The sequence below is a fragment of the Capra hircus genome, chromosome 17 (genome assembly GCF_001704415.2).
Source record: "Capra hircus breed San Clemente chromosome 17, ASM170441v1, whole genome shotgun sequence".
Lineage (NCBI taxonomy): Eukaryota > Metazoa > Chordata > Mammalia > Artiodactyla > Bovidae > Capra > Capra hircus.
Genome location: NC_030824.1, coordinates 53,870,695 through 53,885,496, shown reverse-complemented (window position 1 = coordinate 53,885,496; position 14,802 = coordinate 53,870,695). Strand labels below are relative to the sequence as shown.

At 44.6% G+C, this 14,802-nt stretch overlaps 1 protein-coding gene across 1 annotated transcript in view; it reads left to right on the top strand.

Moving 5' to 3' along the window:
• TBC1D9 (TBC1 domain family member 9) overlaps positions 1–14,802 on the top strand; it is a 121,470-nt gene that overhangs the window by 87,930 nt on the left and 18,738 nt on the right. Inside the window, exons 10-15 of the mRNA XM_018061559.1 lie at positions 1,061–1,275; positions 3,371–3,488; positions 4,635–4,920; positions 5,279–5,408; positions 14,354–14,452; positions 14,622–14,690. Coding sequence (XP_017917048.1) covers positions 1,061–1,275; positions 3,371–3,488; positions 4,635–4,920; positions 5,279–5,408; positions 14,354–14,452; positions 14,622–14,690 — 917 coding nt within the window. The remainder of the gene's footprint in view (positions 1–1,060; positions 1,276–3,370; positions 3,489–4,634; positions 4,921–5,278; positions 5,409–14,353; positions 14,453–14,621; positions 14,691–14,802) is intronic.

Here is a 14,802-nt window from a genome sequence, read left to right as displayed (position 1 = left end):
GGCTCCTCACTGCCAGGAATATGCTCCCTGCCCCCTGCAATTCTGAAAATCCCTCTTCATCCTTCCTCCTACTCTTCAGTATGGCTCATTGTGAGCTCTTCATAATTTCAGTTTTTAAACTTGTTTTGAGAGACAAAGCTTCCTTTTTTAAGTTAAATCAGAAGGAAAACCCTGATAAAATGCAAGCAAGGCTTGGTTGAAGAACTGAGACGGCTTCAGCTTCAGCTTGACTTTCTCTGCCCACTTCCCTATTCTTCTCTGAGCAGCCCCTTTGGGTTGTCTGTGGCAGTTCCTTGGAACACAGTTTCTAGGTTGGAAGCCTCTACCTTTAGGGAGAATTTTTTGTTTGTGTGTGTATAGGGAGGCTTGTAGGGAGGGTTTTAAAAAATTCATTATTTTTTTTTTTAATTGAAGTATAGTTTAACAGTAACTGTTAGTTTCAGGTGTATAGCATAACCATCCAGCTGTCTTTTTTTCTGATTATTTTGCCTTATAGGTTATTACAGGATATTGACTATAATGCCCTGTGCTATACAGTAAATCCTTGCTACTTACCTGTTGTATGACTAGTAGTTTGTATCTATTAATCCCATACTGTAATTTGTCCCTCTCTCGTCCTCTTCCCCCCTTTGGGAACCATGAGTTTATTGTCTGTGTCTGTGAGCCTGTTTCTGTTCTGTATCTAGGATCATTTGTACTATTCTTTAGGTTTCACGTATAAGTGATATCATAGAGTGTGTGTGTTGTGTGTGAGAGGGAGAGAGAGAGAATCACTCAGTCGTGTTTGACTCTCCACAATCCCATGGACTGTAGCTCACCAGGCCCCTCCATCCATGGGACTCTCCAGGCATGAATACTGGAGTGGGTAGCCATTCGCTTCTCCAAGGGATCATAGCGAACAGGGGAGTTTTTAAGCCGCTGGCTTCCAGTGGAGCGGGAAGAGGGGAGGGGGCCGGCAGTGACACGCAGGTCCTCACAGGAGGAAGGTGAAGGTGCCGGGTCAGGCAGCCAAGGCCGGGGCTCCCACTTTCTGACGCTGGCTCCGTTCGGTGTTTCCCAGGGGCCATCAACGAGAAGGCCACCCACCCCGGCTACTATGAGGACCTCGTGGAAAAGTCCATGGGGAAGTACAACCTCGCCACGGAGGAGATTGAGCGGGACCTGCACCGCTCCCTTCCAGAACACCCTGCTTTCCAGAACGAGATGGGCATCGCCGCTCTGAGGAGAGTCTTGACAGCTTATGCTTTTCGAAATCCTAACATAGGGTATTGCCAGGTGAATGTCACAGATGGGTAAGACTTTTTAAAAACATGTTTTCTGCCAGCCGGTAAGTAATAAGAAAGGCTTTATGGGGGACTTCCCTGGTGGTCCAGTGGCTAAAATTCCACACTCCCAGGGGGCTCGGGTTCGATCCCTGGTCAGGGAACTAGATCCTGTATGCTGTCGCTAAGACCCGGTACCCAAATAAATAAATATTTCTTTAAAAAGAAGAAAGGCTTTATGGTTAAGAGAGCAATTACTGTACCAGGGTCTCTCGACCTTGGTACTGTTGGCATTATGGACTGAATAATTCTTTGTGTGGGGCTGTCCTGTGCTTTGGAGAATGTTTAGTAACATTCCTGCTTAATAACATGATTAATAGCATCTTCTCACAAAATGCCAGTGCTCCCCACTTGCGACAGCTAAATGTTTTTAGACCTTGTCAGATGTCCTCGGGGATGCATGCTCTCCCAGAGCAGAGAAACCCTGCACTGAGCAGGGGAGCCAAGGGATAAGAGTGCCCTTTCTGGATCCACCATCGTCTGGTGGCCTGGCTGGTCACTAACTGGTCATGAGCATATCTGGGCCCCAAGCCTTTAATTCTGCGTTCTGGGTTTCCCAGTGCTCCTCCCCTTGGCAACTCCTAAGCAGTTAATGTCCTTGAGAATGTAGTTCTTATATGCTATGGCTATATTTTAAGGCCCACTAAAATAAATGTGTAATTCAGTATTAAAAAATGTTGCCCATATACCAACCGTAGTGATTGCCTGTATATGTTAGTATGGATAGCACAATTTGGAGAGCTCCAAGTGTCGTTAGATTGAAAGGCTACATATGTACCCAGAGAAACCTTCCTTGACCATCTAGTTGAAGCCTAAAGCAGGCTTACTTTCTTGAAACCTATATACCGTGCGTGCACATGCACACAGACACACAGACACACAGACACACAGACGTGCATATATCACAGGTCTCCCTGTACATTTTACCTTTTTGATAGCAGTTTATTTAAAATATACCTCCGAATTGATTAATCGACTTTCACATCTCTTTTCTCTCTCTGACCCCTGGATTTATGCCCTGTGAGATGGTCACCCCTGTGCCCCTCCTTTTCCCCAATACTCAGTCCAGAGCCTGTTACCTAGTAGAGCCTCAAAAGAAACGTACCTTGACTGAATGACGAAGAAACCAGCCATGACCTTGATCGTGTAGTAGGCAGGTTAATTCTCAAGTGGAATTTTAATGATTTCACTTGGGAACCTACCGAGTCAGGCTTACAAGGAAGAGCCTATCAGACCTAAATTGCTTTTTTGACGTTTATATTGTAGGAATCTGATGGACACTTACTTACCGGTTTCTCCAGGATCAAAAGAAGTACAGGCAGGAGCTGGCTTCTAATATAATAGAGTTCATATTTATCTTTTGATCTTCCTCTTTTTAATTAAGAGGACTATTAAAGTAGTTGAGCCTGGAGTGCTTATGAGCTAGCTGATGATATCTTTTAATAAAGTAGATTACTTTAGAATTAAACCCCTGTTACTTATCACTACCATCCTTATCCAGATGGAAATAATGGGCGAGGACTCCAACTTTGAAAGGTTTCATTGTTCCCTGAAGAGCGCCTCAAGCCATGTGTACTGGGCGATAGAAACAATTATGGAAGATTAAAAGGGAAATATTCACCTCACCGAATTAAGGATTCCAAACACTGAGACTGATAGGTTGAAAGCTTTGGCAAATAGGCTTTGGACAGAGTTTTTGAATGAGGATTGGTGGTCATGGTGGGGCTCAGTCCTTGGTGCATATTGGTGTTCATGGAGCCCTTAACAGTTAACAGGCAAAGAAAAAAAAACAAAACCCACAAAACAACAACAAGCAAGAGCAAAACACTTAGCAGGCTGACGTTCTAAGGGTTTTTACATTTTTCAAAAGTTGTAAACAAAACAAAACTCAGAAGAATGGGTGTATGTAAAGCCTTTGCATATTTATTATCTGTTTTTTTGTGGAAAAAGTGTGCTGGCTCCTTTGGGACTGACTCAGTCGTTTCTCAGGTTAAAATGTGTCTGATGTATTTGAAATGTATCTGCTGACGTCTTCTTTCATCCTTTAGGCCATGAACATTGTCACATCTGTGCTGCTGCTTTATGCCAAAGAGGAGGAAGCTTTCTGGCTGCTGGTGGCTTTGTGTGAACGCATGCTCCCTGATTACTACAATACCAGGGTGGTTGGTACGTGAGGATGCAATTAGTTTATGACCCTTATCTCATCAGGAAAATGTTTCTAGAACCAGGAAACCAGCTGTAACCCCATTTCCAGTCACTATTAGCCAAAAGAGTGTCAGACAACTCCAGTTTCCCAAAATGGGAATGAGAGGGCTTGAATCAACATAGATTATTACACAAAGGAGCACCGTGGAGCTTCTCCCCATGGAAAGAATATACATCTCACTGTTTTAGAAAACACTCAGTGTGGGAGTCTGTGGCACATGAGAGCTGCACCAGGCACGCAGATCACCAGTCCCCAAAGGTTTAATGGTGCTTTCCTGAAGAGCTTGGAATCTGTGGAAAGCAGAAGGATTCAAAAAAGGAGTGGGCAGAATAGCATATAAAATACATTCAGAGCTCAGTTTCTAAGGTATTTTTCAGAACTGGTTTCATTGCAAAGCAAGCAGCGATGGTGAGCATTTAAATATATTATTGGTGTCTCGCCGTATAATCCCCTCCAGTGTTAGACATTCATTTTAGCAAGACAAGCTTTTCCTTGCTAGTATAGCAAGTGGTGTACTTTATGCTCTCCTCTTATGTTCTGTCTCCATTTCTAAACTTCTGCACAGTAGCTTGATTCATTGGAAATACTCTCCAGAAACATCAGGAAGTTGATCATGAATGTGTACAGCTGGAATGCTTATACTTTGGGGGAGGGGGGGAAAACCGAACAATTATTTAAAGAAACAATTCCTCTATGGGGACCAAGCATCCAGAAGAGTGATTTTTTTTTTTAAGAGTTTGCCAAGAAATGAACCTACTTAGATGTATATTTCATGCCTAGCCAGACATCATGTTGCCAGCAAAATAATTGTGTGTCAGGAAAGTCTTGTAAGTTGACCTTTTCCGCAGCTCTTAGAGGTTTGATGTTATTGCTCTTTTATGATAAACAAGCAGGGGAGGAAGGCCCCAGAAAGAGAAGACGCAGTCAGAACTCATCTGGTGACTTGGCTGTGCTGATGCTACCTTCGTCTAGTGACGTAGCGATCAGCGTTCTGTCTCAGTAGCAGTCGTCAACTGGATTGTTTTCGTCGAGCTGTTGGCTTGGGCTCATTTGCGAGAAGGTGCTGTGGGTTAACGCGTGACCTTTTGCGTCCACCCCCGCTGCAGGTGCCCTGGTGGACCAGGGTGTCTTCGAGGAACTGGCCCGGGACTATGTCCCGCAGCTGTACGACTGCATGCAGGACCTGGGCGTCATCTCCACCATCTCCCTGTCCTGGTTCCTCACCCTTTTTCTCAGCGTGATGCCCTTTGAGAGCGCAGTGGTGGTTGTCGACTGTTTCTTCTATGAAGGAATCAAAGTGATATTCCAGTTGGCCCTAGCTGTGCTCGATGCAAACGTAGACAAGCTTTTGAACTGCAAGGACGACGGGGAGGCTATGACCGTTTTGGGAAGGTATTTCTCACCTGGAAAACTACCCCTGGGCTGCCTTCTCTGTACCTTCCATCTGCCTTTCTCCTTGGTTCTGTGAGTCTTATATGCCCTGATGGTTATCATAGGGCCCACTTCTCTGTGTGATTGAGGATTTTTTTTCTTTATTTTTCTTTATTCTTTGTCTCTAGAAGTGAAGACGATTAACTATACTTCAGTTTAAAAAAATAATAAAATTTTAAAAAGAAGTGAAGGGATTTTCATTCACTCTTAAGGAAATTCTAGTCTTCTGATATGCAGAGTTTGCAGAAAATAGGTGGACAACTATAAAGAGAGAATTCCAGATTCGCCTCTCAGTGACTCCGGGTTCTTTCTTCTTCAGGTATTTGGACAGCGTGACAAATAAAGACAGCACGCTGCCCCCCATCCCTCACCTCCACTCCCTGCTCAGTGATGACGTGGAGCCCTATCCTGAGGTTGACATTTTCAGACTCATCAGAACTTCCTATGAGGTAGGTCTGCCTGGGGTCACAACACTGCATGCTCAGAGGGCCTCCGCTGGATGTGTGCCACACACTTCCACTGCTAACCCAGGGTGTCCCTGCTTCCCTCCTGGTTCTGAGAACTGGTTGTCGAAGCAGGCAGCTCCCCACCAGCTGACAGCTTCAAGTTCCAGAGAGGGCCACTGAATGAATGGGCCATGAGCAATTGCATGACCCGCTTGGGCCTCCGACGCTTGGCTTTGCCCACCTCGTAGGCTGATCAAGTAGCAGCTCCATTTCAGTTCTGGGTGGGTTGAGGAGGGGCTGTCGAAAGCAGGCATGGGGAGGCTGACCCTCCTGTGCTCATGCCAAGTCCTTGGGTCTCCTGGGAAGCAGACGAGACAGTCCTCTTATGTGGGGGACACATAGAACACTCCCGCCTCCCAGACAAGAACCAGACTCCTAGGACTCCTCTCAAATTGCTAGGCCCGGGTTGGGGAAGGTATGTTCTGGTCCACAGTGACTCCAGATTTGGTCCTAAATTCCACAAAAGAAGTAGTGGTGCTGTGTACCTCATAGCACTTGTGGTTTTTGGCATTCCGGGGACTCAGGACTGGAATGGTTTGTTCATTTCCTGATCATTAAGGATAATACCTGTGGTTTGTTCGTTTCCTGATCATTAAGGAAGAGTGTGAATGTTTCGCTAAGCACACCAGGCCCTCTCCAGATGTTTTGGGATTGTGTTCCTGGTGATTGTCAGCATTCCAGCTAGCAGCAGCCTGGATACTGGAGAGATGGTGACCTCTGGCTGAGGTCAGAAAATCTCTCTTAAAGAGAATGAATTAAAAAAAAAAATTGGTGTGGATCCAGACACCTTTTCAGAAATGTGTGCCCTTAACTCAAAATAGAAGAAAGGCTGATAATTTATTATTTCAGAAAAATTTTGTTAGCACCCCATACATATTAAAAACAAAACATTTGGGGTATGTTTTAGCATCATAAAAGTAAAGCATGCTTGTTGTAAAATAATGTAGAGACTGAACACATGTGAAAGAAAAACTATCCTGTGAGCATCTCACCGTGTCTCCCTCCAATATGTTTTTAATATCTGCAATTAAGTGCTTTGTAACTTTCCATTTTGACTTAAAATGTATGATGAACATTCTCTGATATTTAATATATTGTTTGTTTGCAGGTTTTCATAGATTCTTAATATTCTGCTTTAATGAGATGCCAAAACTTACTTAGCTGGTCCCTTTCGTTGGACATTTACTTAGCTTGCTTCCAAATTTTCAGTACCATATTGGCAAATTTGTTTGGTATTTTTATGTGTATATAATATGTATGATACTATATATTATATAAAAGTGTCTACACAAATAATACATCTCTGACTTTTTTCTTAGAGTCCATTCTTAGGAATAGATTTCCAGTAGTAGATCAAAAAGTATGAATTATTTCCAAGCTCCTGGCACACCCTGTGCAGTTTCTGTATAGATTTTTCTGATAAATTTTCACTAGTAGAGATTAAGGATGACTGTTTCACTTCACTCTCTCCAAAACTGGTTATTATCATAATGCATTTTTTAAAAAATCACTGCCCCAGGACTTTTAGTAGTCCTCCATCAGAAATGTTGAATGATTATTTTTCCAGAAAAAGAGCCCCTGTGGCTTGAAAGCAATAGTTATTATTATAGCTGTGGGTTGTTTTTCTAAAGGCATCCCCCGAAACCTTTACTGTAAAGAGAATTCTAGACCCAAGTAATAAAGCTTGGTATGTAGAAACTCAGCTTTGTTCTGCACAACAGATAAGCTAAGGTCTCGCTGAGGTCAGCACGTGGCCCGTTTTTAATGGGAAAGAGTGGAGAATGGAAGCAAGACCAGAGCTGATGTCCGTCTCCTTCCCGTCTATCTGGTCCCTAATGGCACCCCTCAGGCTGCCAAGAGTCCTATCGCAGGGCACAGCCATAGTTTCCTTCCTCTGCCTGGGAAGACGACCTTGTTTATTTTTACCAGTGACTGCATCACCTCCTCTTTCAATGCACAATGATTTGCTTTTGGTTTTCTCTGCTTAGTGGCATTGCCCTATTAATAAGCCTCCAGTGCCTTCCCAATGCCTTATCTGTGTGCGCTTGCTAAGTCGCTTCAGTCATGTTTGAGTCTGCGAGACTCCATGGACTGTAGCCCGCCAGCTTCCTCTGTCCTTGAGATTCTCCAGGCAGGAATACTGGAGTAGGTTGCCATGCCCTCCTCCAGGGGATCTTCCCGACTCGGGGATCGAACCCATGTCTCTTAGGTCTCCTGCATTGGCAGGAGGGTAATTTACCACTAGTGCCACCTGGGAACTCCCCATTACCTTAATGGGTCATCCTGCAGACAACACCACAAAGTCTTGCCTTTCCTTTTTTTTTTTTTTCTGCCTCCTATTCGATTGGTGGTCCTCGATTCTGCCTGAGCATTCAAATCCCTTAAAAAAAAATTTTTTTTTAAGCCAAGCTTTTAAAAATATAAATTCCTAGGCTCCCTTCTAGACCAGTTACCTTTGTATCTTGGTATGACACCTAAGAAGAAATATTTTTCAAAAGTTCCCAGGTGATTCTGGAGCCCGGTGGGGGCTGAGAGTCACTGCCCTAGATGCAGAATGGGGCCACTAGACGCCTAGGAGGATTTTAACCCGGTTATACGACAGACACCAGTGTTCTGAAGCAGGTGACTGCTTGCTTTCCGTGCTTCAGGATCGTTAGCCAGGAAAATAGATATGTAGGAAGAATACCGAAAGCACGTTCAGCCTTGAGATCCCAGGATGTTGCAGGTCGATCACCTTTCTCCTGATGAGTAGATGTGATAACTGTCTTCATAAATGTCTCATAGTGGAAATCTCACGCATTGTGAAGTTCTCCCAAGCCCCTCCTGGAAGGAGGGGGCAGTTTGAGAGACAATTTTCTTCTGTTTGGGCCCTGTGTGCCATTTTGTTAGACACACAGACACGGTAGACAAAGCCCCAGCCTTCAGGTGTAATCCATAGACTGTGATGAGCCTCCTGGAAGACACAGGGCACATTAATAGCAGACTCATAGCAGGCACGTGACCACCATAGTTTCTTCATGTTCAAGATAGCCCACCCAGAGCGTTTGAGAAATGTTAAGCAAGGGGATGACAGAGGATGAGGTGGTTGGATGGCATCACCAACTTGATGGACATGAGTTTGGGCAAGCTCCAGGAGTTGGTGATGGACAGGGAAGCCTGGCGTGCTGCAGTCCATGGGGTCCCTAAGAGTTGGACATGACTGAGGGACTGAACTGAGCTGCAGTGGGGAAAGGAGGTGGCTGATCAAACACGAGGAGGAGTTTGTGCAGAAGGACAGACAGTTTGAAAGTTCAGATTAATGTCAGATTAATGTGTTGGGCTTATTAATTTTGGTGATAACAGCTGTGCTCGTGGAGAACCCACCTCGTGTGGGACAGGTGCCGGGTGCTTCATCGATAGCCCCACTAGGTCCATGTTCACACATTTTAAGGTTAAAATGTAAGTTGAGAGAGGTTGAGTCAGTTCTCCCAAGGCACACAGAAAGTGGCAGAGTCAGGAGGCAAGCGCGAGCTCCTCAGTGTTAGAGCCAGAGCCCAGGGGGTGTGTCTGGATAGAAGGTGGATGGGCTTGTAGGTGTTCATACGGACAGGAGGCCAGTGGGTCCAGTAGAGGCTGGTTAGTGGGAAGTCTTGAAACCACTAATTGATTTGCAAGGCACCCAACAGCCACTGCAAAGAGAGAGGATCTACTCAGCCATTGTTTGTTTGCTGTCAGAGCCCCTCCAGAAAGGTGAAGGGGCAGGGGAGAGATCACGGCCCAGTCCTCCTCATAACCCATCTTCCTTTAGAAATCCTCCGGAAATAGCTAGGCAGGAACTTGGGAGTTCATGGTTTCCTTTTAGGTTGGGATTGTTTGCTCCCGATGGAAGGGCCATTGTATGTGCTCCATTGTGTCTGAGTATGGCCAGTCCCTGGACCTGCCTGGCAAACTTCAGGGTCCATTTCTAGTTGAGGAACAGATATTAATTAAATAGAAAATGTAGAGGGCACTTTGAAGGTCAGGCTTGGGGGAAGTAACTCTTTTTGTTGTTTAGTCACTAAAGCATGTCCAACCCCGTAGACTGTAGCCCGCCAGGCTCCTCTGTCCATGGGATTTTCCAACAAGGATCCTGGAGTGGGTTGCCCTTCCCTCCTCCAGGGGGGATCTCCCTCACCCAAGGATAGAACCTGTGCCTCCTGCACTGGCGGGTGGATTTTTTACCGCTCAGCCACCTGAGGAACCCAGCTTGTTCTTTAGCAATCTGCAGAGATCACCAAGCCAATGTTTACTGTGAGTTACTGTTACCAGTGCTTTATATTAATGTATCTTTATCTCTAAGGGCAATCTACAAGGACAATTTTGGGGTCTCCTTGTATAGAGGAAGAAACTATGATTCAGAAGATTTGACCGAATTGCCCAGAGTCACACAGATAATTAGTAAAAGAAAATGAATTTGAATCACATTTTGTCTAGCTCCAAAAATTTATGTTCTCTTCTACCCAAAGACGGAGAAGAACCTATCTGGAACCCTTTTCTAGAATGCTGGAAAAGTAGGTGGTGGAGTTATAAAACCAATGACTGAACCTTAAATTGCAGTGCAGCCCCTGTGGGACTCTGGGTAGCTTATTGAACCTCTCTGAACCTCAGTTTTCTCGTCTGAGAAATGGAAGTAACAGTACTAACTCAGAAGGTTATTGTAAGGATGACCAATGACACGTCATTGTTACGTCCCTGCCGGTTGTAGGGCAAGAATAGTTTCCTTCTGTCTCGTAGGTAATGTTTCCTGGTTGATCAAAGGCAGACTGTGTGCTGGTTTGAGGTAAACCCACCCCTCCATCTTCAGCATGAGCTCTGTAGTAGATACTTTCCATTCTTCTGTGAGGATCAAAAGAGTTACCGTTCTTGGGAGTTTTAATCCCACCCAAGGATTTAACCCAGAGGGAATTAAGTATAACATTTTCTATCACTAGTGGCAGCTCCTACTAACAACTTTTGAATTCTGACTTCTAAGTGGCAGTAATTGCCATATCTTTCTTTAGAGTGGAGAGGATTCGGACTCGGTCTTGAGAAGACAGTTCTCTGGAGGTGGGAAAATTCATCCATAAACCCTGCATTTGTAGATCAAGACCCTCTGGTCACATTAAGTGCTGAAAGTCCTAAGTAACTGGTCTAAGTTCTAAGATGTCAGTGTACACTTGTCTTAACTATCAGGAAGGAACACCTGAGTCAAAACGCAGTTCTCATTCAAAACAGGAAAAACACATTGAATAGATAGAAATAGAAAGCATTAGAAGGGTAGGGTTTTTCACTGTTGACTCCAGTTTGGGGAAATTATAAATTATATGGTTCAGAGTACTCCATGTGGGACAGGGACAGCCTGTAGAGAGATGCCATTGCTGGTGTTGTTAGATAAGACACAGAAGAGACTGACATTGCATGGGACATACTGAAATGATGATCACTCTTGTTTATCTGAGTTAAACATTTAACTGGACATCCTGTATCTCCTATATTTTATTCACTGAATCTGGGAACTCAAGGCCTTATTGAACACTGACTGCTCTCTGCAGCAAGTCAGGGAGATGAACCCCCTGGGGATTCTTCCAAGGGTGCAAATTCTAGAATCAGACAGCCTATGTTCAAACTGGGCTTTACCACCACAGCTCCGTGAACTTGAGCAAGTTGATGATTTTTGTTAAGCTTCTGTTCCCTCGTCTCTGAAATGGAGCTAGGAAGAGCACTTCCTGAAATTATCCCCAGGATTCAGTGTGTCCAGTAAATACCTGTTGAGCACTTGGTGAGAATCAGTATCTGTCCTCCCTTCTGGAGGACACAGTCTGTGCCCTCATAGTGAGGGGTGAGAGGCAGGCCATGGCAGATTCAAGTAAGAAAGAACACAGCAGGTTAAAAGGGTGGGGACGTGCTGTTTCTCTTGGGTTTATGTGTCTGTGAAGTGACGTCTAGCAGAGACACAAATGACCTCGGGGAGCCAGCGAGTTGTGTCCGAAGGAAATGATTTCCAGGCAGAGAAGGGGCTGCTGCACAGGTCCTGGCTGACAGTGGAGCTGCCATAATGTTCACGAGGAGCAATAAGAGGCCACTGTCCTGTAGCAGTGAGGAAAGGGTGTTGGCAGCTGACCAGAGAGGTAGCTGAGGGAGGGGGAGGGGTATAGGGCTTGGAATCATTGGTAAGACTTAGAATTTGACTCCGAGTGAGCTGTGAGAGCGTTGGAGTTGTGAGCAAGGGAGTAGTGTCAAGGCTCAGGTTTTAGAAGGACCATTTCTAAAACCACTTCCCAGGTGGCTTAGTGGTAAAAAAAAAAAAAAGAAAGAGAAATCTCCCTGTCAATGCAGGTGATGTGCATTCAACCCTGGGTTAGGAAAATCCCCCAGTGGAGGAAATGGCAACCCACTCCAGTATTCTTGCCTGGAGAATCCCATGGACACACATCCTCATAGAGGCTTGCCATCCGCCTCTACAAGGATTAAATTGTGAGCTGCTGCAGCTGCTGACCTTCAACACTTCAAAGGAGTTCAGGGTGGAGAGCAGAAATGAGGCACTCTGTGCTCTGAGAAACTGGCAAAACAGGTCAGATATTTTCAGGAGCTGATTTTAGAAGCCCAATTTGTGCATCTCATATCTAGAAAAGCAGTAAATTCCATCACGGTGATATGTACTCCACATGACCTTATCACCTTTATGAGACTAGCAGAAACTTCCTGCAAAAAGATATATGCTTGATTGCATGTACTCTCCCTTCACCGAAATCAAATATACTGACCTTCCCCCTACCTCTTAGGAGCAGTTTCTCAGAGCTATCTGAAATGTTGTCTCCCAGGCTATAGCCCTCATTTTGTACCCAGTTAAACTTAACTCTCAACTGTCACCTTGTGTTTTTTTTTAAGCCCCTGAGAGAGACAGGAGTGGTTTGGACCAGGGTGTGAACAGTAGAGGTGGTAGACAGTGAGGGGAATCCCTAGGATGTAGGTGTGTAGAGGTCTAAAGACTGAGCCCTGGAGCTGCCCAGGGATTCAAGATAGAGAGGATGTGCCCAGGAGACAGAAAAGGAGTAGGCATAAATAGAACCAGCAGAAAGGGAATACATGGAATTTAAGCAAAACATGTAATTTATGCCGAGCACTTAATCAGTTTGTAAGTTTTAGCTCTTGTGTTTGTTAGAACAGAGGTTAGGCTGTTGTAACCATAGACCCCCAAATAGAGTTAAGACAGAAATTCGATTTTCTCTTGCTTTGAGTTTGCTTATGGAGTTCAGGACTGGTGTGGAGCATCAGGGAGCATCAGTGGCATCAGGGACCCAGGCTCTTTCTAACCCACTCTTTTTTAAAATTTATTTTTTAACTGAAGGATAATCGCTTTACAGAATTGTGTTGGTTTCTGCCAAACATCAACATGAATCAGCCTAAGGTGTACATATGTACCCCCGTCTCTTGAACCTCCTTCCCACCTCCCTCCCCATCAGGAGATAGGATGGGTGTGTCTCTTTCCTTCAATGGGCACTGAAGAGCTTACTCATTGGAAAAGACCCTGATGCTGGAAAAGATTGAGGGCAGAAGGAGAAGCCGGGGGACAGAGGATGAGGTGGTTGGATGGCATCATCGACTCAATGGACATGAGTTAGAGCAAACTCCGGGAGATAATGAAGGACAAGGAAACCTAGAGTGCTGCAATCCATGGGGTCACAAAGAGTCGGACACTACCGAGTAACTGAACAACATCACTTCTACTTACATCTTATTGGCCAGAATCTAGTCACCCAGCACAAGAAGCTGCAGGGGACACTGGGAAATGTAGTCTTTTGCTGAGCACCTGGGTACTTGGCTGAAATTTTGAATTCTCTACATGCAGGGAGAGCAGACGTATGGGTATTGATGAGCCAACTTCCAGTCTGTGTGACAAGCATAATTTCAAAACTCAGTGCTCTCTGTACATGCCAATAGTATTCTTAAACTCAAAGGGAGTTTCTCAGGCCCCTGATTGTCACTTATTTTTCAGATTGCTTCATCTTTTTCTGTTGTAAAATGTTATACCATAAGTTCCAGAAACAAAACAAATCCCCCAAAACCACTTTTATTTTGAAATCATTATAGATTTATAAGAGGTAGCAAAGGAATGTAGAGGGAAGTCATATGCATTTCCTCTCTGAGACTTCTCCCCAGTGCTAACACCCCAAACATTCAGGCGGTGTTAGGCTTCTTGGGTTAGGAAAGGTGGCTAGTCCTGAGTGTCTGCCATCGAGAGACAAATGCTATTGAACTAGAGGTCAGAACAGGAAGCCACACTCCAACATTTCCTACAACCTCCCAGCTGAGTAGTTAGCCTCATACACTTCCTTTCTTCCCGTCAAGAAAGTTCTTCCTTGAATGCGCTATTTCATCCACAAAGGGTCCCTATAGCCTTACTTCAACCTCTCCTTTCTTATGAACTGGGCTTCCCTGGTGATTCAGATGGTAAAGAATGCAGGAGACCCAGGTTCAATCTGTGGGCCAGGAAGATCCCTGGAGAAGGGAACGGCTACCCACTCCAGTATTCTTGCATGGAGAATCCCATGGACAGAGGAGCTGGCGGGCTGCAGCCCATGGAGTCACCAAGAGTCAGACACAACTGAGCAACACTTTCACTTTTTTTTTTCCATATGAACTTCTGATTTGAGAAAGACTAATTTGGCTTTGAGATTTACTTCAATGTTAAGAAGCATGAGAATTTTCTATTATTTAAGATTGTTAAATGGCTTCAAAATAAACAAAGGACATACAGTAAATGATGGTATAGTCTACGAGCCCTGTCATTTGGCAAGAAATTTCTCATGGTGTCAGGATTTGTCTCCATCGACATGACACCAAGTATTTCAGCAGATTTCTCAGAAATACCAGTATTGTTTTTTTTCCAGAAATTTGGAACTATCCGGGCGGATTTGATTGAGCAGATGAGATTTAAACAGAGACTAAAGGTGATCCAGACGCTGGAAGATACTACAAAACGCAATGTGGTGAGTCTTCTGAGAAATGGCATGTGGCCTTCTGTTCCCATCCTTCCTTGTATTCCCCTGGACTCCCAATTCCTGCTTGACAGACGAAGCGGATTGAAAAGAAAACAGTCGGGAAGTTTCCCATTATGGTATTTTTGAGTTTGTGAAAGTCACGGTGTTATTCTTTTAGGTACGAACCATTGTGACCGAAACTTCCTTTACCATTGATGAACTCGAAGAACTTTATGCTCTTTTCAAGGTGAGTTTCAAAGAAAACTCATGAACGTCCAAGGGAGTAAGAGAGTTCCCTTTTTTTTGGTGATTTTCAGCTGCGCTGGTCTTCATCGCTTTGTGGGCTCTGCTTTGGGTGC